At 39.3% G+C, this 20790-nt stretch overlaps 4 protein-coding genes across 5 annotated transcripts; 2 read left to right on the forward strand and 2 right to left on the reverse strand.

Annotated features, from left to right (window-relative positions):
- Nucleotides 1-1989: 1989 nt before the first annotated feature.
- On the forward strand, nucleotides 1990-3187 carry LOC103991831 (zinc finger protein GIS3). The gene has a single exon (XM_009411373.3). It carries the CDS (start codon nucleotides 2372-2374, stop codon nucleotides 3014-3016), a length of 645 nt encoding a protein of 214 aa, XP_009409648.2. The 5' UTR covers nucleotides 1990-2371; the 3' UTR covers nucleotides 3017-3187.
- Nucleotides 3188-4627: 1440 nt separating this feature from the next.
- On the forward strand, nucleotides 4628-6094 carry LOC135617069 (uncharacterized). 2 transcript variants are annotated; one of them, XM_065116973.1, is made up of 4 exons: nucleotides 4628-5064; nucleotides 5143-5416; nucleotides 5509-5708; nucleotides 5789-6094. In XM_065116973.1, the coding sequence occupies exons 1-4, from the start codon at nucleotides 4691-4693 to the stop codon at nucleotides 6078-6080; spliced, it is 1140 nt and encodes a 379-aa protein (XP_064973045.1). In that variant the 5' UTR covers nucleotides 4628-4690; the 3' UTR covers nucleotides 6081-6094. The 2 variants fall into 2 exon arrangements, with proteins under 2 accessions (XP_064973045.1, XP_064973046.1); XM_065116974.1 differs by having other exon boundaries at nucleotides 5769-5931.
- Nucleotides 6095-6357: 263 nt separating this feature from the next.
- On the reverse strand, nucleotides 6358-10707 carry LOC135617070 (protein MAO HUZI 4, chloroplastic-like). The gene is made up of 7 exons (XM_065116975.1): nucleotides 10568-10707; nucleotides 9929-10459; nucleotides 9602-9800; nucleotides 7672-7772; nucleotides 7404-7532; nucleotides 7235-7323; nucleotides 6358-6735 (listed from the first exon to the last, which is right to left on the reverse strand). The coding sequence occupies exons 2-7, from the start codon at nucleotides 9992-9994 to the stop codon at nucleotides 6597-6599; spliced, it is 723 nt and encodes a 240-aa protein (XP_064973047.1). The 5' UTR covers nucleotides 9995-10459; nucleotides 10568-10707; the 3' UTR covers nucleotides 6358-6596.
- A 195-nt stretch (nucleotides 10708-10902) lies between these two features.
- LOC135617068 (uncharacterized) lies at nucleotides 10903-20309 on the reverse strand. Its single transcript, XM_065116972.1, has 10 exons — nucleotides 19713-20309; nucleotides 19483-19620; nucleotides 14430-14618; nucleotides 12665-12802; nucleotides 12445-12566; nucleotides 12226-12358; nucleotides 12025-12154; nucleotides 11824-11903; nucleotides 11588-11719; nucleotides 10903-11396 (listed from the first exon to the last, which is right to left on the reverse strand). Exons 1-10 carry the CDS (start codon nucleotides 20154-20156, stop codon nucleotides 11175-11177), a joined length of 1728 nt encoding a protein of 575 aa, XP_064973044.1. The 5' UTR covers nucleotides 20157-20309; the 3' UTR covers nucleotides 10903-11174.
- Between the last annotated feature and the right edge of the window lie 481 nt (nucleotides 20310-20790).

The raw sequence follows: 20790 nt of genomic DNA on the forward strand, positions 1-20790 counted from the left end.
TATCATCTCTATGACTTTTTATAAGGAAGAGCAGTGGATCTAGTATCCTCTCATCAAAATGATCTTCTAAAAAATCTTAAATTTTATCGATAATTATTATTAGAATCTAATCAGGTCTATAATATATTTTACTAATTATATAAAACCATATAATCTAATAAAAATAATATTTTTTTCTGTTTTCTAATTATAAATATATCATGTAATTCGGTTTCAGCAAGCATATGCCTATATCTACTCTTTTTAAGAACGTCCATTTGTGCATCCACCTGTCAATTTATTTTGTCACTGAAGTCTCCCGCAAATGCTGTCTGTGTCTTCGAATTTACAGGCCAACTGCCACCGAAGAACTGTGCCCGTAGAATGACTTGAGCTCAAACACATCTACGCACAAACTCACTTTTGTTGGTGGAAGTAGGTCATCTCACTTGGAAAAATGAAGGCTCGTCCCTCCCTCCCACACATTGCTTGGACTGTCAACTATCTTTCGACGTCCACGTCTGTCCTATGATTGATCGTAACCTAACATACTACTTTCTCTCCTCCTCTCTTCCAAGCTAATCCGAAAGTACAGTACAGGCATGTGTTGCAGACGATCCATCATCGATCGAGAGGAAATGGATGAGTTCATCTTTTGTTAGGTATACATCTGGCACAAGATTTCTTCTCAGTTGCATCAGCAGGCAGCTACACCTCAACTGGGATTACCAGAATCTTCTACGTCATCAGCAACATGCTCTCCCATTCCAGAAAGCAAACGAGAACAGTGAAATGGATGCTCACTGAGTGTTTTCATGACTGTCTTCAACTGCTCCAAGCAACCACAGAGAGGAAGATGAGGACGTTACCTTTCCTCCATATGAAGATGCAGATTAGCCGAAACATCATGCAAAAGCTTTTATTGCTTTGTTACCTACCAATCTCCAAAAAGCATAACGCATTCCACCCCAAACTTGCAGCTTTCTGTTGGACATGTTTGATCACACAGGTCTCCGGAAAGAACAGTAGAGGTGTAGGTTCTATAAAGTTACTCACTTTATTGGATAAGACTCATAGCATGATAGGGAAGGACATGGAGAAGAGGGCCTTGATGTCAGCAGGTGATTTGATCAGGTTCACTATGCTGAATCCAAGGAGAGAATCTAAGATCAGTATTGGTAGATGGTAACATGACAGATATCTAAAAGGGTCAGCTCAAGCACTTCTCGTGGCGGGACTCGAGACTACCTAGATAGATGGGAGGAGTTGAGACAGCAGATGGGGCCTTAATGTCTAATCTCAATACAATTAATTACAATCATGTTGAAGATACCCTTTCTTTTTGCGAATGATAGGTTTCATCATTACCCACACCCATCATTCATGTTCCCTAGCAGAAACCTACAGCGAGGATTCTTGGCAATGATCAGAGGGTTTGGGAATTCAAATTCTGTAGCTGAATGTGTACGAGTGGAGTAGTAGCTTTTGTTTGCACTCGCATGTATCTGTTCGCTGGTGGGAGGGAAGGGTTGGGAGTAGAGGAGAAGACGATGGAAAGCTTGTGTGTGGTCAGCAAGATTCAAGGGTAGCTTTGTGAGGTAAGAAGGATTCTCCTCGACAGAGAAGATTACATGTGCAACACGAGGTTCACGTCCATGGCGGCAGATGAAGATAACTCAATAAGCAGTGCCGAGTGTGGGTTGGAAGTTCGCCTCTAACCTAATATTCTTCTCCTCCTTCTTGTCAAAAGAATTCGGTTTACCAAATCTATGATTGAACTTAAAGTTGCTCGAATCTTTTCCGAGGTCTCCCATCTATGCTTCTAGGTAGGAAGTGCAAGCGGTGTGAGTCTTACCTCATTAATGGAGTTCATGTAGCAAGCAGCCTTTGATTTCTCGCACCAGTTTGTGGTTCCTCAACCACGGATCTGGACATCACTGTCCCCACAAGCAGTAGTATATAGCAAATACTCATTATTGAACTCCTTCAAAACCCAGTGATGAACACAACCAAGCATCGTTGGTAGATCTCTGCGACCGTATTATTGGTATCACCATTGAAGTTTGTACAGACTGTAAAGCATTTTTGACTTCACCCACTTCGACTCTTTCTCTCACTACGGTCTATGGCGTGTCTGTAAATATTATGTATCCATGGATATATTTCTCTCCACCCACTTCTACTCTTGTCTCAGTATGGTCTTTGGCGTTATTACTGCTTTCCTTTCCTTAGCTTATAATACTCGCTGTATCCGAAAGTTGAATCATCCTTATTGACGTATATAAAGAGATCTGAGCTCATCTTAGAGGCAAACCAAAGCAAACCTCTTTCTCTGTCGCAATACTCGTTCTCGCTCTGTGCACTCTTCAGAGAGAGAGAGAGAGAACCAAATATGTCAGGCGTCAAGAGCACGTCCAAGAAGAGCAGCAGTAGCTCGGGGCTGAAGCTGTTCGGGTTCCACGTGTCAGAGGAAGAGGAGACCGGGCTCAGGTCTGATTCTTCTTCCTCGTCGACGACCACGACGGTGACTGCCACCTCCCCCGGCGGAGGCGACTGCGCAGACGGGCGGAAGTACGAGTGCCAGTACTGCTACCGCGAGTTTGCCAACTCGCAGGCCTTAGGCGGCCACCAGAACGCGCACAAGAAGGAGCGGCAGCAGCTGAAGCGCGCCCAGATGATGCTGCAGCAGCAGCACGACCACCTCGGAGGCTGCTTCTGGCCTCCGACTTTCGTGCTGCCGCTCCGCAGAAACCCAGGCTCCGCCGGGTGGGAGTACTTCTCCCGGGCGGCTCCTACGTTCCAAGCGTCTCGTGCATGCGCCTTCCCCTTCTCGTCGGCCCTCCGGAGCCAGCCGGTCCTCCCCTCTGCATTCTTATACTCCGCCGCCGGTAGTGGCCCACGGATCTCCGAGGAGAGCGCGAACTCGTTTGGGAGGTTCCCTGTCATCGCTCCGGTCGCTGCCGATGCCGACTCGGCGAAATCGGGCGACTCGTTTGGCTTGGATCTGCAGCTCAGACTGGCACCCACGGGGTCGTGACTCGGCTGTTCACAGGATAGCACTCTATATAGTATACCAAGAACGAACTCCTGCGCCTTCCATTCCTACATCTCCTTCCTATAGATCTCTTCTCTTAGATTTACCTTATGGTTTGATGTTTGAACATTGAATTATACGCATATATATGGTAACAACATGATGTTGTGTCAATGTTAGAGGATCAAATGCAATAGATTTGGGACAATCGACAAATAGATTGACGTATGTATCCATGTTGGTTGCAACCCTTGTTCGCCAACAAGCAAGCAAAATGTAAGAACCATAAAGTGGTCGATTAGTCATACGAGTCACAACCGAGAAGAGACCGTGAGGCACAACTCCACCACCGCCACGCTTGTTGGAGCTCGCAGCGATTGGCAGGCCGTGTACGACGGCATCATGAGTTCATGATCCAAACGTGTGTGATACGAGAAAGAAAAGGTGTACAGTGCCAGCTTTATCGGTAGGACAAGGTAAGCTGTTGCTGTGGAATATATAGGATTCCATGGCATGGTGGAGATAAGTGTGGCAAAGCATCAGACTTGCCGTGCGGTGAAGAAACTGAACTCACAAGGGACAAGCAATGGAGCAAAATAGTCGCGATGATTTCCATTGTCAGGATCAGCAAAAATAGCTAACAGTCGTATGTTACAGTGGTGGTGGGACTCGCAATGTAGACTGGTGTCTCATACCATCGCAACCTTATCTTCAATTATGGAGTCATCATGGTTCATTCGTCAACAAGTTGTATGCTGATAGCTATCAAGTTGATGAATGGGTATCTATTCATCATTCATGAAAGACTCGCATCAACCTTACATCAACGGATCTCAATTATTTTGCTATCTCTCTCTCTCTCTCTCTGCTCCAATCCACAGCATAACAACAGTACCGAGGTATTTGCTTTAGATGTATGTTTCCCCTTGCTGAGTAAGAATGATTGTGTGATCCAATTTGATGAGATAATTAATTTATTAAATTTAAATTAATTATTTTTATAAATTCAGCTGGTATAAATTAGATATAATTATTTTATATATTTATGATATATATATATATATATTATTGATATCTGAAATAATCCAGACTTGTGTGCATAAAAAATATTTAATATATTTTTGAGATGAAAATATCATACTCTCGAGATGTCACCTGTATGAAGATTGAAATCAGTATTAATTGGTAACATGACAATATGTTACGTAAACAACTCAAAATGAATTCAGTACAACTGAATATGTTTTTTTTGTGAGTAAACGAAGTTAAAGTTGTTCCATAGCCACCATCATATAGGTGGCGGCTATCCCCTTCATGTCCAACGCTAAACAAATCCCCAAGATATGCTGTCACTTGTTATCTTATAAAAGTGATCTCCCAGCATCAAACCCTTGGATTTGGGAGTCTCTCTTCAATTATGATACCAGTGCAATTTATATATAACACTGGCAATTGTTTTTGCTCCGAGCATTCCAAGTATCTCAATTCGCTGCTCGATTGCATTATGGAAAAGAAGCAAAAGTGCAACGACGAAAACTTAATCTCTACGAGAGTGTGAAGGTTTCTTGTTGAAACCACGGAATTCTAAGTATAAATGAAGGCAATTCTCCATGATCTCTAATGAAATGAAATTGCTCATTTGATATCCTTGGCATTATAGATGAGCGCCCAAAGCCCATGTTATTGGGTATACTATTTGATATTAGGCTTCAAAGACACTTCGAGAGGTTGAGAAGCATGGCGTTACCGTCTCCCTTCTCATCGCCCACCTTTAAGACCAACCCCTGTGGCTCTTCTCGCGTTCCAACCCCTTCTTCCGTCTCCCACCATCACCACTTCCTCACTTGTCCCTCCGGTGGAGAACCGTCTCCCCACCGCAAGAAGTCACAATCTTTGGTGGTTCTCGGTCACCGACAAGGCCAACCGCTCATCGAGAACTGCATCCTTTGCGATCGCAAGTGCCTAAGGGAGCTCAGCAGCTGGGGCATCGGCGGCCCATGCCGCTACTTCCTCCGAACCTCGCGAGCTTCCCAGCTCGTCGCCGCCGTTCGGTGAGTGGACATTTCATCGAACAGGATGTGCAGGGCGGTGGGTGGCTTGTCGAGAACTCACTTTTCCCCCTCTTGCAGGTACTGCAGGGAGAGGTGCATTCCGTTCCTGGTCCTCGGCAGAGGCTCTAATTGCCTCTTCGACGACCGCGGCTTCGACGGCTTCGTCATGCTCAACCGGGTGGACCAGCTCGAGGTGACAGAACCGGGTGTTTACAGGGTCGGAAGCGGGTTCCACTTCAACCGGCTCGGAGTGCGATGCTCCGCCGAGGGTTTCTCAGGCCTTGAATTCGCCGGCGGCATTCCGGGAACAGTTGGCGGAGCCGTGTTCATGAATGCCGGTGCCGACTGCCAGGTGATCGACCCTTCATCGAGATTCTTGAACCTCTGTTGTTCGACGAAATGACCCATCTCCGAAACGAGCCTAATCCAATCATCCTGCGACAGGAGACGGGAGACGTGGTGGACAGTGTGGAGATCGTGACGATGGACGGAGAGTTGCAGGTGCTGAGGAGGTCGGAGCTAGCGTTCGGGTATCGTTGGTCTGCGTTCCAAGACATGAAGGATTTAGCTGCGATCGTAGCGGTCACGTTTCGATTGACGCCCAGCACCGCGGCAACAGAGCGTCAGAGGGCGTTCCTGGAGAGGTAAGAAGAAGAACTCAGTTCCAAGACCCAGTTGTCTATCATCTCTTATAGCCGGACCAGTTCCAAATGTCAAACTGTAGGCGTAGAAGAACTCAACCGATCGGAGAACGTAGTGCTGGATCGGTGTTTCGGAACCCTTCGGGTGCAGAAATGTCAGCGGGAAGGCTGATTGAGTTGGCAGGACTCAAAGGTTTCGCCGTGGGAGGTGCGAAGGTTTCCAACGTTCATGCAAATTTCTTCGTCAACTTCAATGGCTCGACCTCGCAAGATATGTTAGCGCTAATTAGTCATGTAAAAGAAAGTGTGGATAAGAAGTTTCAGATAGAACTTAAAGAGGAGGTTAAATATGTACCTCACAGGACACAAATGTAGTAAAATTTGATGAACACATCACCTGTTCCTTTGATCTCTGAAGCTGAGGATGATGTCTTATGAGAATGGAGGAGCTCCACCAGAGTTTCTCTGAGAGAAATATAGCTGCTGTCAAATAAGCTCCAAACTAAGATTAACTTGCAGCACAAATAGCTGTTTACTAGAACAAGCTTACCAGATGATAAACATATTCACTAGATGATCCATATTGACATATCAGACACTGAAGCAGGAGTCTAAGAATTAGTTTGCAGAAGCACTGGATCAGACACGCTCATAAAGAAGTTCAAATTAAACATTTTCACCATGAAACTTTGTTGTTCGACCATATTTTCTAAATGAGATACATGGACTATGCAACCATAGTCTATGACAGAAAACTAACAACTATATCTGATTGCGTTAGTTTGACCTAAATGAATGTGACAGGAGAGGATTATCTTGGTTTCTGTTCTCTCTCCTTCTCAGAAGCAGAAAAAATTGGAGATCAAGCTGGCACTTTTCTGCCGTTAAGCATCAATGCGACCGATTGGCCATCTGGGCAAGCAGCATGGTGATGCAGTGAGAAAAAATTCCCATCGGACAGAAGAGTAGGCACAAAGAAACTGAGTGTCGGGTCTCAACATTTTTCTTTAAACCGTCGTGGAATACCTGCCTGAACAAAAGCACAGATAATAATTGTTATATGGAGCACATGGATGACATGGCGCAGATAAATATGAAAGACACGAAGGTATCACATTGTTTCACCTCCGAACAACATGGTCACAGATCTGTCATTAGAGTTGACGAGAAGCAAGAGCACTATTAAGCTAATTTTCTTAAAAGATATTCAATTGATTCTGGAATCAATTGTAGAAAGTTGTGAATAAATAAACAAATACACATGGTTCTAGATAATTTGAAAATGAAAAATTATCCGGAAAACGTATCGTAGTTTTTCAAAATAATACATAAGTATTCAGGAACAAATTGTAAAACTCATGAGCAATTCAACTGTTATTGATCAATTCTGGTAAAATTTTGTAAAATTTTGGAATATTGCTCAACCAAATAAAAACCTGTGAAACCAATGCTTGCTTCACGGAAATACATCATTTTCTTTCACTGCAGTAACAAACTCAAAAAAGGAGAATAAGGGTTTGAGGTAGGACCTTGCAGCGAAAAGGTCTACAGCCAATAAGTGAATCCATGCTGAAGCCACCGTCAATTCATTGGTGAACATTTTTGCTATTCCAGCTAACTGAAGACGTTACAATAAGACATATTAGATCACAGAACATAGAAAATACTAACCATCATAGCTTTAATCCAAGCGCAAACCTCTGGCAGCCAGTATTTACTAGCAAACATCATTCTAAATGTGTCAGGAGTCCATGACAGATACAGAAGGTATGCATATAGAACTCCAAGGGCAATGTATGGCACACTGCTCTCCATGGTTCTTCTAGTCTGTACATTGTCATATTGAAAAAACAAAAAACAAATTATAGGCATCAGATGCTATTATGCTTGCACTTATGCTAACATGCTCATGTACTGACCAATTTGAAGTATTATTCACTACAAATTCTGCAAAAACTGTACTTACAAATGAAGCTTTAGGAGCCAATACCATCAAAGTGTAGAAAGGAAGAACAGCAACCGTGCCCCAAGTGAAAGCATTGCTAGCAATCTGTGAACTTGTAAGCCCTATCACGAGGAATTTCTTTAGAAGGACACTTTAAAATCTAACATAAATGATATCTGGAATGTAATCAAGCCAACTTGGCATATTAACTATAGTACCTACTAGCATTGTTACACAGAGATTTAAATCACTATATTCTGTAAGTTTGAACAAAATTAGCAAGAGACTTTAGCCTGAGTTAAAGACCACTAGGAAACACATTATTTTCTTACAAACATTTACAAAAAGAATACAAAAGTACAAAAAATTAGTCAGTAACTTTCGATTAGTGACATTCTTGGAAAAGAATAAATCATATGTAACCAGGATATGAGAGTTGCATCAAAAACGTAGAAGCCATCAATACATAAACATGTTCTACACTCACATGCTCAACCAAAAACAAACTTGGAAAATGTTTCAAATAAATCTATAAAATATTCAAATTATGCATGCTTGGCAAAATCCTAATGAACATCAATGAAAATATGGTTAAAATGGAGAAATGTTCTAGTATCATGTAGCCATCATCTGCACCAATGAACTATTCAACAATTATGAATAAGATGAAATTTAATAACACCAAATTATATAGCATTCATCTTGACTTCAATTAATGTGTCTAATCATGCTTTAGTTAGATTAGATCATCAAGCGACAAAAGAAGTGTGAGAAATATTTCTTAAGATTTATGTGAAAATTGCACAATGCAATGTTATCGTGACAGCAATTCAATCATCAAAAGAAGAAATTAGGTGAAAAAGACAATTTGGCATTAGGCAAACATAGCAAGTAGCATCTTGAAAAGAAAATTCAATATTAATTAGATCATATCATCAAGCAACAAAAGAAGTGTGAGAAATATTTCTTAAGATTTATGTGAAAATTGCACAATGAAATGTTATCATGACAGCAATTCAATCATCAAAAGAAGAAATTAGGTGAAAAAGACAATTTGGCATTAGCAAAACATAGCAAGTAGCATCTTGAAAAGAAAATTCAATATTAATTAGATTATATCATCAAGCAACAAAAGAAGTGTGAGAAATATTTCTTAAGATTTATGTGAAAATTGCACAATGCAATGTTATCGTGACAGCAATTCAATCATCAAAAGAAGAAATTAGGTGAAAAAGACAATTTGGCATTAGGCAAACATAGCAAGTAGCATCTTGAAAAGAAAATTCAATATTAATTATATTAGATCATCAAGCAACAAAAGAAGTGTGAGAAATATTTCTTAAGATTTATGTAAAAATTGCACAATGCAATGTTATCGTGAAAGAATTCAATCATTAAAAGAAGAAATTAGGTGAAAATTTCAATATTAATTAGACAAAAGAAAGTGAGAAATATTTCTTAAGATTTATGTGAAAATTGCACAATGCAATGTTACCATTACAACAATTCAATCAACAAAAGAAGAAGAAATTAGGTCAAAAAGACGATTTGGCATTAGGCAAACATAGCAAGTAGCATATTGAAAAGAAAATTCAATATTACATAAATGGTAAGATTTGTCTGATTCAATATCAACTAAATGAGGGCATGACTTTATGCAAGAATTAGTTTCCTGAAGTTCACAGAACTTATGACCATTCATTTCGTCTAGAAGTTCATCATGCACCAAAAGAATAAATCATAAATTATTATTACTGTTCCACAATGACGTTCTTCTTTCCAAAATGTTGTTGCTATAATCCTTCTAGAGCAGTCCAAGGTATGTTCATTCACTACATTTCACGAATACCGTCACTCACAGTCAGCCAAGCCACACAGCTTCGAAGTACACACATCTGGTTAAGCTCGACAACCATTAAAAATTAATAGGTCAAGAGGGCGAGAGAATTACATGAAGCTGACGGCCGAAACCCTCTTTGACGACGAACAATCCTTGAACCCCTCGGCTCGTGTTGGATTCTCGACCCTCCAATGAAACTCCAGTGAAGTTGATGCTTGCTGCGGAGAGGTACAACCTTGAGGGCATCACTGTTCATGCTTGAACCAACATATCTCTGCACTCTGGTGATAGAAATTCTCGGCAGTGTTGCCTACACGGATGAAAAATCGGGGCAAATTCAATCCAACGGCGACATAAATCTCAGGAAAGGAAAGTTACGTGACAGGTGAATTACTCATGTGAAACAACAAGAAAGGAGGAAGAGGGATGCGATGGTACCCAAGAGGGCGACGGCAGGCGGGGAGAGACGAGGGTGCTGCAGGGGCAGCAGAAGAGAGGGGACATTTCCTATGGAGAGAAACGGAAAGAGCAGTAGCACGATGAGGGACCTCCCCATCTCATCTCCTGGGCCAGCTTAAATAAGCGAAAAACATCATGTGAGGGAGATAGCGAGGGAGGCTTTCCTATTGTGTTCCTCGCCCTTTTGATTGATGACGACTCAGAAACCACACACGGATCGGGAGAAGTGGAGCGAGCACTGGCAGAAGAAAGAGACGACTGACTGGCCATGGCGGAGATGCAATCGGCACCCAACGACTCGTTGGGCTCGGTAATCGACCACTTGGATGGTTTACATGGAGCCGCTCCACTGGCGGCCCGGGGACGATAGAATGTGACTCGGCCGATCACTGGTCCAGCCACTGCTATTCCCAGCATCAATGGTCCACTGCCAGATCATTGACCACTAACAAGTCGTGCCGTGTTCGTGAGTTGGCAGTCGAACGGTATTATCGTCTGCCTTATTTACGACTGCCAACAAGTACCCAAGAGAGTGAGCGAGAAAGCTATAACACGCCCATTCGTACCATCAAAAAAAACCAACAGAAGAAGAAGAAGAAAAAAGAAGCCCATTCGTACCATCAAAAAAAACCAACAGAAGAAGAAGAAGAAAAAAGAAGCCGCTTTAGCAGTTTATTTGATGCATTCAGTCGGAGAAGCAAGACGAATAACCTCACTGTAGATCACTGGGCATCTGATCGACGCTCAGCATTCCTTGTTGTGAAGCAACCCAAGCCGTAATTCCGGCACTCAAAAAGAATTCACAATAGGATAGTGGGTTAGGAACAAGGACCCTATAGAAAACCAAATGGTGAAAGAATTAGGGAAGGCATAAGAGATAAGAACAATTAAGCACTGAATAGTTTCAACACTCACCATTCCACCAAGATGAGGTAAGCGGCTGCAACTGGAAGTAGAAGAAAACCATCAAATATAGACTGTCATAATGTCTAGCAAGGTCAATAAATTACACCACAAAGTCATGCTTCTACCATTTCAGTTGACCTAAAACATTCCAAAATGATCCAAGAAACACTCCTTATCTCAACAATATTTTTCAGTAACATCATTTTCAAGAAAATAAATGGCATACGAGAACCACTGAGAGAGAATAACATCTTTCTAAAACTCCTACTCTGCTCTTTTCAGTTGATAAAGGTTGTTAAGCTAGAGATTGTTTCGGATGTCATTGGAACTGAAACACGGAATTGAGTTTCTTCCATGCCAATAATTTCATATTTGGGAAGAGAGAAAAGCAAATTGCAATCATAAGCATGAGCACAACACCAAACTTCGTAAAACAAGAGCGACTTGCTGACTTTCTCAAGATGACCTTGCAGTACTTGTCCGCATCTTTGATGGATGCTTGTTTGCTGATGCCCATATCCCCAGATAGGGCCTCTTCATTCTGTATAACAGAATAAAGGACCTTTAATCAATTTATTGAGGACATATCCCAAATTCTAATATCTAAGCATATTTAAATATTAGCAAGTCCATGATAGCCAATTTCAACACCCAAAATTGATCATTTATCTAGCAGAAAATATAGTCTCTGATCCAACTAAAAGAAATCAAACCAATGACAAAGTTATGTACCTTAGCCCTTAAGTGATTGATTGTCTCCCTAAGGGTACCCAAGGAGATTTTGTCTGCGTAATCCTTCCATTCATTCGTCAGCTTCCTAAGAACAGCAACACTTGCATCAACATTCTCCAGGTGAAGTTTTTCCTGATATCCAAATTTCAACATACATCAAATAAAGCAATTAGATTAGGTGTTCCAATTATAAAAGAGAAACAGGAAAGGTTCCAAGTTGTCTCAGAACCGCTCACCCACTGCCTGTAACATTCAGCATTTTGTATCAAACACCAGATGAATATATCCGTTGCTTCTTTTGCTAACTCTGAATTACCTATAATTAGGTGACATTCATAAGTACAACTATTACCAGACCCAAAAGTATCAAACAGAATATATGAACCAAAAAGGACCAGACAGAATATATGAACAGCACATTTATTTATCAGGCATACCTTCTTGGATTGCCTGGATTGTACGAGGCAAGAGCTGCTGTGATGCTTGTTTTGTGGTTTTGGTCCCAGGAGAACCAGCAAGAGCCAGTTCCTTCAAAGTAGGATATATGGCCTCAAACCTCTCAGTAGCCTGTTCCAGGAATAATGCTAGTCTCAATTGTCGAAGATGATGGCACTATTCAATAAAAAAGGAACACACACCTTGACACGAGCAGTTGAAGCAGGAAATGCATTGCGCATAAGCAAATCAAGTGCAGCAGGAGGAATTAGACGTTCTCCCTTTCTGACAACACCATTGAGTAAAATAGGTCGAGCTTTTGGTCCTGAAAGAATTCTGCAAATAACACAACCAAAATTCTAGATTTTAGCAGACAAAACACCATATTTTCTTTACCAGGCTAACTCTGCCACGCAGCAAACCTTTCAACCAATTGCAAAACCAAGTCCCTTGATTGTGGATTCACACTAGATTTTCCACAAACCATAGGTAATAGGTAATGTGCCCATAGATACATTCCAATAACTGTGTCACCCAGAGAAGACTACAAAAAGAGGATATCAATCAGCTAAACAGCAATACTCTTGCTAAATTGTTGCTTCCTTAATTCAAACAGCAAAGAAAAGACAGTGGTAACATTACCTGAGCAATGGCCCACACTATAATTGGGAGTTTCTCTTGCCCTTGAAATTTGAGATTGTCCCTTATTTTTGGCAAAAGGCTAATTAGTATATCAGGCTTCCGTCTTAAGGCCATTGCCAGAACAACAAATATTGCAACCTGCAGATGGCTATGTCATGTATGATGACTATAATAGAAAATAAGACTCATCAACTAAGGGGGGGGAGAAAACTGAGCCTCATGATCTCTCAAAAACTCCTACACAAAAAATGTGCATAATTCATTTGGTAACTCATGAACACGATAATTTTTCATCCCTTATATTGATGGTTTTAATCTGGTCAACTTAAACCCAAAACCAACGGCCCTAACCAAACAAACATCAGTGATTCAGTGTGGTGACTTTGTAAAAGTTGTGCATGAATAACAAAAGTAAATCCTCTTAAATCAAGTTTACGGATCAACACTGAGTCCAGTGGTACCTGCACTCGATTTTCAACCCCTACCTGCAATTTTTTATAAAAAAATGGCAACCATCCCTCATCTTGGATGATAGAATATCTCTACCCTTGTGGGGTTTGATCCCATCTTTCACAAGTTGCTTATTTTCCCCACCAATATGAAAAATGACCCCTTTGTGACCTGTGGGCTTGAGCACACTCAATGGGCTTTCATCTGACTTGTGATATAGGATGACCTCGTGACCGTCTCAATGCCCTTTTATAAATCTTTAGTCAAAGCATTGCAATTCTGCACCTTTGGACTTCAATTCTCCAACTGATTGTAAAAGTGAAGTCCAGAAAATACAATAAGGGCTCTGGGGTGGGTTGCTAAATTATAAAGGTTTAGATTATCAAGGTCAGACAATTTGATAAAATAGGTGGCTTACAATACTCAGAACCATAGGGATCTTCCCACTGTTCATCTAGAGATGCTGCATGACACAACTTGGTGCCCAACTTTAGGCATGATTTCTGGATGTGACATACATCCAAAGGCACACTGCCCCATAGTCTACAACCTACCACCATATGTACATTTCCTGTCAGCAACTCATGCCAAAGTGTGGCATAGCAGTATTACTCTTGATTTTCATCGTGTACATGGTGAGGCTTACTATAAAGGCCTATGCTATGTTGAGAACATTTACTCATTGTGATTATTATTTATTATATATGCTTATTTCAATTATATTTATTTGTTATGGAACTTTGCATATGACATCTATGTTGCTGCAACTGGCCAATGACACTGCTGACACCAGCATGTTGCAAGTGCAGCCCTTGGTCATTGTGGCAGCCTCCTAACTGATAAACACAGGCCACCACACCAGAGAGAGGGCAAGACAAGATAGAATAGTTTAGAGAAGGGTAGAAGAGAAAGAAGGAAATACATGGAGAAAAAGTAACAAAGAAAATATAAAGGGAGGGAGAGAAAGGCACTTGCTAGCAGTCTCTTGATGTGGCATTGACTCTACCGATGAGAGACGGCGATAGCGAAAACAAAAGTGAGAGAAAACAAAAAGTGAAGATATTCCTAAGCGTTCTAACTAAAAAATTTTGGAACAAAGTTAAACATGAATATCAGGAAAGTGTTGAAGATTCTAATTTGCATGATGGACTGAGATCAAAACAAAATCTCCTCGATAGATTATTTTTGCATTCTGTGTGAATTATTTTGCAAAAGAACTATATTCATAGAGCAACTTTTTCGCTCACACATTCTACCAGGAAAACTTTACGTGCAAGAAAAAAAAAAGATGGTAAAACATGTAGCTGAATGTTACCTGAGCTTTTGAAGGAGCCTGTGGTACATGTCTCTTTGATCCCTTAACGGTTGCTTGTTGACTTGCCATGTCAGAAATGATGCCATCCAAACACCACAAAATAAAGTCACCCACACATTCGGGGGATTTCTCAGCAATCCAGTCAGCTGAGATCTTATAAATAGAGTCAGATACATGGCACAGTGGAACCTGTTCCAGATAACCAACCACTTTTAGATTTTACTCATGGATTAAAATGACCATACATCTAATACAAGAAGAGCAGACAAAAAATTAGTGAAACCAACTTGGTGTAACACTTAAAGTAACGTGGAAATTTCTAATGTGTTCCATTATTGCATCAAACTGTATATATAGTTACGAAGCATAACTTAAAATGAATAACATGCATGCAATGTCACAGTTAAAGGCTAGTTTTGGAGACCACCGATCAAAAGTTCCTAGAATTCCAAGTCTCCTGAGAATTAAATAAATGAATATCACACACTGGATTAAAACACGGTTATCAAGTAATGTTATGGTGAAAAAAGAAATCATGTAAAGTAGGGTTTGTTATACCGATGCGTACCACCTAGTATTGGCGGTACATACTGGTCCGATAGGATACTAGTATGCGGACCGCCCTCTATCGGGAGATACCAGTCACTTGATCCCGTATCGGGCGATACGGAGTTTGTATCGAGCAATAACGATCAAAATCTAACCATTACCGACGTGTACCGATCGATACGTTCGGATTTCAACCATTACTTACTTGTATTAGGCGGTAACGATCAAAATCCAACCGTTACCAACATGTATCAGGCGGTAACAGACGAGATCCGATCATTACCAACCTGTACCAGTCGATAACAGTCGAATTTTGACCGTTACCAATCAAATGCTGAGATTGTTTTATTTCAAATGGTCAATTTGATTGTTTGAGGCTTAGAAAAGGGTTTCTAAATCCTTTCCTCCCTCTCTTTCAACCCATTTTAATCTCTCAATCTCTCAAACTTTTTTTTACTCATATCTCTATTAGTCTCACATTTTCATTCTCCTAAACTCAATAAAGCTACGATTTGTGGATTGGATCAAATTTAGGGGGATTAAGAAGAAGAGCACTTTAATTAAGAGGTTTCTTTCTAGAATTTTATTGATTTATAAGATGATTAAACCTGTTCTATTCTATGTGGTATATGACTTAATGTCTAATATGTATGTTTTTGATGATAGAATAGTATTAATTAGGGAGTAATTAAGGTCTTTAATGTTGTGATTAGTGCGTTTAATATTATTTTTTTTAAAAATTAGATACTTAATAGATCAAATTTTTATATTTTATGCATATTAAGGATTGGATCATATGTTTGTGATAGTATAATAGGTTTAATTAGGTTTTAATAAAGTTTTTTAATGTTGTGATCGGTAGTTTTAATGATGATTCAATCAAAATTTGATCGATATTGGGTCAATTAACTGTCTTTAATACCTATTAGGGTGTTTGACATGTTTATAGCGATGAAAGAATATTAATTAGGAATTAATTAACTATGTTAATACTGTGATTAGTGTATTTAATTACGACGATATCGAAATTTGACCCATGTTGGGTCAATTAAATGTCTTTAATGTCTATTAGAGTATTTGACATATTTATAGTGATGAAAAAGAAATAATTAGTGAGTAATTAACTATGTTAATGATGTGATTAGTGTATCAAATGATGATTTCATCATAATTTGACCTATAAGGGATCAAAATTATATATTTAATGCTTCTTAGAGTTTTTAACACATTTATAATAGTAAAATAAAACTAATTAGAGTTTAATTAAGTTTTTTTAATACTATAATTAGTGGTTTTAATGATGATTTAATCAAAAAATAATCGATATTAGGGCAATTAAATGTCTTTAATACCTATTAGGGTGTTTGACATATTTATAACGGTGAAAGAACTAATTAGGGTTTAATTAACTATGTTAATACCAAGGATTGAAATATCGTACCGTACCAGAGTTTCGACATTCGCTCGGTACGGTATGATATTGTATACCGTGCGATATACCGTTCGGTACACACACACACACACACACACACACACATAAATATAAATATAAATATAAATATAAATATAAATATATATATATATTCCGTCCAGTAACGGGTGATCGATGTACCGGTCAACTAATGGACCGGTACGGGTATTAGAGTGTTCTTTTGTTGTGCATAGGATCGAAGGCCCCGATCCAATGCCCGTGGAGTCCCGTCGTTCTTTTTTTTTGCAGATCCAAGTATATCCATCGATTGATTACTTAATTCATATGAATCTTAAAGTTTCATTGTATAAAAAATAATCTAACAATTCAAATAATTTCTTCATAGATAATTCAATATTAACGGAAAGAAAATCTGGAACGTACCACAAAACTACTCCTCAAAACTCGAAAGAGACACGTGTCACTATTTTTTCCTAATTTACATTATTTTTGCTAGAATTATACTAAATTTATATTTATTTTTAACTTTAAAACCATAATATAACTTTTTTTATTTTTTTAATATTTTTTGAATTTTTTTAATGAATTTGGGCATACCATCGATATGACCTGACGTACCATCGATACGCCTCGGTACATAGCATACTGAATAGGGCTCGGTATATTGGTACAGACCGAAATTACAATCCTTGTTGTAAAGCAAGGATGGGAATGCTAAACATAGGGTTATACTCATCTATCGAAAAGAAAAGGAAACAAAAGACCAACATCAACTTTAAGTAAAACGATAGAAGAAGGCTTTTGTTTACAACAGAATCATGTTTGCTCCTCAAAAAATTAAGCAACTATGTTATTACGCTCAGCTAAAAAGCTGCACTGCATGTAGCAAAACTAAAAACTAAGCACAAATTTGCAGGGGCGTAAGAAAAGGACATGGGTGTTGACAGAAAATAAGAGCACATAGGTATAACCAAACTAAGAAAGATGATCAGCCAATTGCATAAGAAAACATAGGTATAACAATCTAATCCTACTTGCAGTAGCATATCATTGACAATATATATTTCAAAGATTATTGATAGTTATGCACGTTATCATTTTAAATCATCTACTCATCATATTCTTTCATCAGTGATTGAACAGATTATGAACCAAATCAAGTAATGTCAGATAAAATCACCTTTAAGAAGAACGAATTTTGAGGACACTATATTCTAAAAGAAATATTAATACTGAGAAATTAATCCCAGAAGAGGCAGACCAAACTCACATATTCTTTCATCAGTATTTGAGCAGATTATGAACCAAATCAAGTAATGTCAGATAAAATCACCTTTAAGAAGAACGAATTTTGAGGACACTATATTCTAAAAAAATATTAATAGTGAGAAATGAATCCCAGAAGAGGCAGACCAAACTCACATATTCTTTCATCAGTAATTGAACAGATTATGAACCAAATCAAGTAATGTCAGATAAAATCACCTTTAAGAAGAACGAATTTTGAGGACACTATATTCTAAAAGAAATATTAATACTGAGAAATTAATCCCAGAAGAGGCAGACCAAACTCACATATTCTTTCATCAGTATTTGAGCAGATTATGAACCAAATCAAGTAATGTCAGATAAAATCACCTTTAAGAAGAACGAATTTTGAGGACACTATATTCTAAAAAAATATTAATAGTGAGAAATTAATCCCAGAAGAGGCAGACCAAACTCACATATTCTTTCATCGGTAATTGAGCAGATTATGAACCAAATCAAGTAATGCCAGATAGAAGAACGAATTTTGAGGACACTATATTCTAAAAAATATATTAATACTGAGAAATTAATCCCAGAAGAGGCAGACCAAACTCACATATTCTTTCGTCAGTAATTGAGCAGATTCTGAACCAAATCAAGTAATGTCAGATAAAATCACCTTTAAGAAGAACGAATTTTGAGGACACTATATTCTAAAAAATATTAATAGTGAGAAATTAATCCCAGAAGAGGCAGACCAAACTCACATATTCTTTCATCAGTAATTGAGCAGATTATAAACCAAATCAAGTAATGTCAGATAAAATCACCTTTAAGAAGAACGAATTTTGAGGACACTATATTCTAAAAGAAATATTAATACTGAGAAATTAATCCCAGAAGAGGCAGACCAAACTCACATATTCTTTCATCAGTATTTGAGCAGATTATGAACCAAATCAAGTAATGTCAGATAAAATCACCTTTAAGAAGAACGAATTTTGAGGACACTATATTCTAAAAAAATATTAATAGTGAGAAATTAATCCCAGAAGAGGCAGACCAAACTCACATATTCTTTCATCGGTAATTGAGCAGATTATGAACCAAATCAAGTAATGCCAGATAGAAGAACGAATTTTGAGGACACTATATTCTAAAAAATATATTAATACTGAGAAATTAATCCCAGAAGAGGCAGACCAAACTCACATATTCTTTCGTCAGTAATTGAGCAGATTCTGAACCAAATCAAGTAATGTCAGATAAAATCACCTTTAAGAAGAACGAATTTTGAGGACACTATATTCTAAAAAATATTAATAGTGAGAAATTAATCCCAGAAGAGGCAGACCAAACTCACATATTCTTTCATCAGTAATTGAGCAGATTATAAACCAAATCAAGTAATGTCAGATAAAATCACCTTTAAGAAGAACGAATTTTGAGGACACTATATTCTAAAAGAAATATTAATACTGAGAAATTAATCCCAGAAGAGGCAGACCAAACTCACATATTCTTTCATCAGTATTTGAGCAGATTATGAACCAAATCAAGTAATGTCAGATAAAATCACCTTTAAGAAGAACGAATTTTGAGGACACTATATTCTAAAAAAATATTAATAGTGAGAAATTAATCCCAGAAGAGGCAGACCAAACTCACATATTCTTTCATCAGTAATTGAGCAGATTATAAACCAAATCAAGAAATTTCAGATAAAATCACGTTTAAGAAGAACGAATTTTGAGGACACTATATTCTAAAAAAAATATTAATACAGAGAAATTAATCCCAGAAGAGGCAGACCAAACTCACATCAGCAATCTTGTTAACAGGAGATTCCTTGAACATCTTAACCCAGGGGAACTGTGATGCGCTCACGGAGGCAAATGAGCGGGCAAAGTAATCCGCAAACCGCATCAGCTGAATATTCTGTTGCGACTCGTAGGAAGCCTGAGAGGATAAAATCGCCAAAATTTTTGGTAAAGGCTAATTAAAATTCCGATCACTAAAATCCAGGAAACCTAAAGAGTCTGGATTCTCACCGAGATTTCGACAAGGAACACACCAAGATCTTCTGCATCGATGTTGGCCGCGGCCTCGGCGACGGTGACCTTGGGCTTCTTCTGCTTCACCTTCTTGGCGGCTTCCGTCCCCTTCTCGTGTGCCTCAGGAGGGGCCTCTGCGCCGCTATCATCGTCCCCGACGTCGGAGGCGGCTGTGGCGGGCGTCGATCTGGCGGCGGTAGCTTCCGTCACGGTGGAGGCAGACTCAATGGCGCGCCGACGCTCGAGGGCCTTCTGCTCGAGGGAAGCGAAGACATGGGAGCGATCGGGGACTTCGTTGGAGTGGTCGTTAGCAGGCGGAGGCTGGGGCCTGCGCTGGCGCTTGGAGTAGGTGACCTTCTGCCAGCCGTGGTTGGGGTCGCCGGCGGCCTTGGCGGAGGCCGCCTCGAGGAGCGACGGATCTATAGTAGCCTCTTCTTCCATGGCGCCTTGTGTGCCGGAGAGGAGACCAGTATGGTGTTTAAATAGAGGACAATTGGATGGGCAGAGGCGCCGAGGAAGAGGAGAAAGAGAGATGATGCTAAAATTGCAGGTGGGTAGTGGAATTGGGCGTGCACTGTTCTCTGATTTGTTTTCTTGACCGTGTTTTTAATGGTATTCAGTCGTATACTCGTATGTATAGAGTGATTTTTTTTCCGAATTAATGTTTTTTGGCATTTTATCTTGAAAAACCCCTATAATTAATTTTTACCTAAAAACTTTTTTTTATTGATTAGACAAAAATATTCCTCCACCTTTCATCTCGAGCGATAACTTTTGTCGTCACTATGATTAACCAGTTCCCTTCGAGGATCGTTAAATGATAGATAACGATATGAGCAAAGAATGAAGAAGGGGAAGCAACATAAGATAATATGAACAATGTTGAGGTTATAGTTGAAAGCCTCGTGAGTAGATCGGATGGGCTAGGTAGTGATAGGGAGGAGGATGTATTTATTGCCCCCGATGAAAAAGGGTAGGATGACAATGATATTAGAAGGCGAGAGAGGTGTCGGATGAGGGTAAGCAATAATATTAAAAGGCATAGTAATGATAAGAAGAATGAGACTCTGTCATA

This window comes from Musa acuminata, chromosome BXJ2-7 (genome assembly GCF_036884655.1).
Source record: "Musa acuminata AAA Group cultivar baxijiao chromosome BXJ2-7, Cavendish_Baxijiao_AAA, whole genome shotgun sequence".
Lineage (NCBI taxonomy): Eukaryota > Viridiplantae > Streptophyta > Magnoliopsida > Zingiberales > Musaceae > Musa > Musa acuminata.

Coding starts and splice junctions, on each gene's coding strand:
- LOC135617070 (XM_065116975.1), bottom strand. CDS start 9,994: ATGTCCCCTCTCTTCTGCTGCCCCTGCAGCACCCTCGTCTCTCCCCGC. Junction 7,773..9,601: donor GTTTCGGCCGTCAGCTTCAT/GTAATTCTCTCG, acceptor TCCTCGTGATAG/GGCTTACAAGTTCACAGATT. Junction 6,736..7,234: donor GTAGACCTTTTCGCTGCAAG/GTCCTACCTCAA, acceptor GCTTTTGTTCAG/GCAGGTATTCCACGACGGTT.
- LOC135617068 (XM_065116972.1), bottom strand. CDS start 20,156: ATGGAAGAAGAGGCTACTATAGATCCGTCGCTCCTCGAGGCGGCCTCC. Junction 14,619..19,482: donor CTGTTAACAAGATTGCTGAT/GTGAGTTTGGTC, acceptor TATCTGGAACAG/GTTCCACTGTGCCATGTATC. Junction 12,359..12,444: donor GTTTTGCAATTGGTTGAAAG/GTTTGCTGCGTG, acceptor TGTTATTTGCAG/AATTCTTTCAGGACCAAAAG.
- LOC135617069 (XM_065116973.1), top strand. CDS start 4,691: ATGTTATTGGGTATACTATTTGATATTAGGCTTCAAAGACACTTCGAG. Junction 5,417..5,508: donor ATGCCGGTGCCGACTGCCAG/GTGATCGACCCT, acceptor ATCCTGCGACAG/GAGACGGGAGACGTGGTGGA. Junction 5,709..5,788: donor CAGAGGGCGTTCCTGGAGAG/GTAAGAAGAAGA, acceptor GTCAAACTGTAG/GCGTAGAAGAACTCAACCGA.
- LOC103991831 (XM_009411373.3), top strand. CDS start 2,372: ATGTCAGGCGTCAAGAGCACGTCCAAGAAGAGCAGCAGTAGCTCGGGG.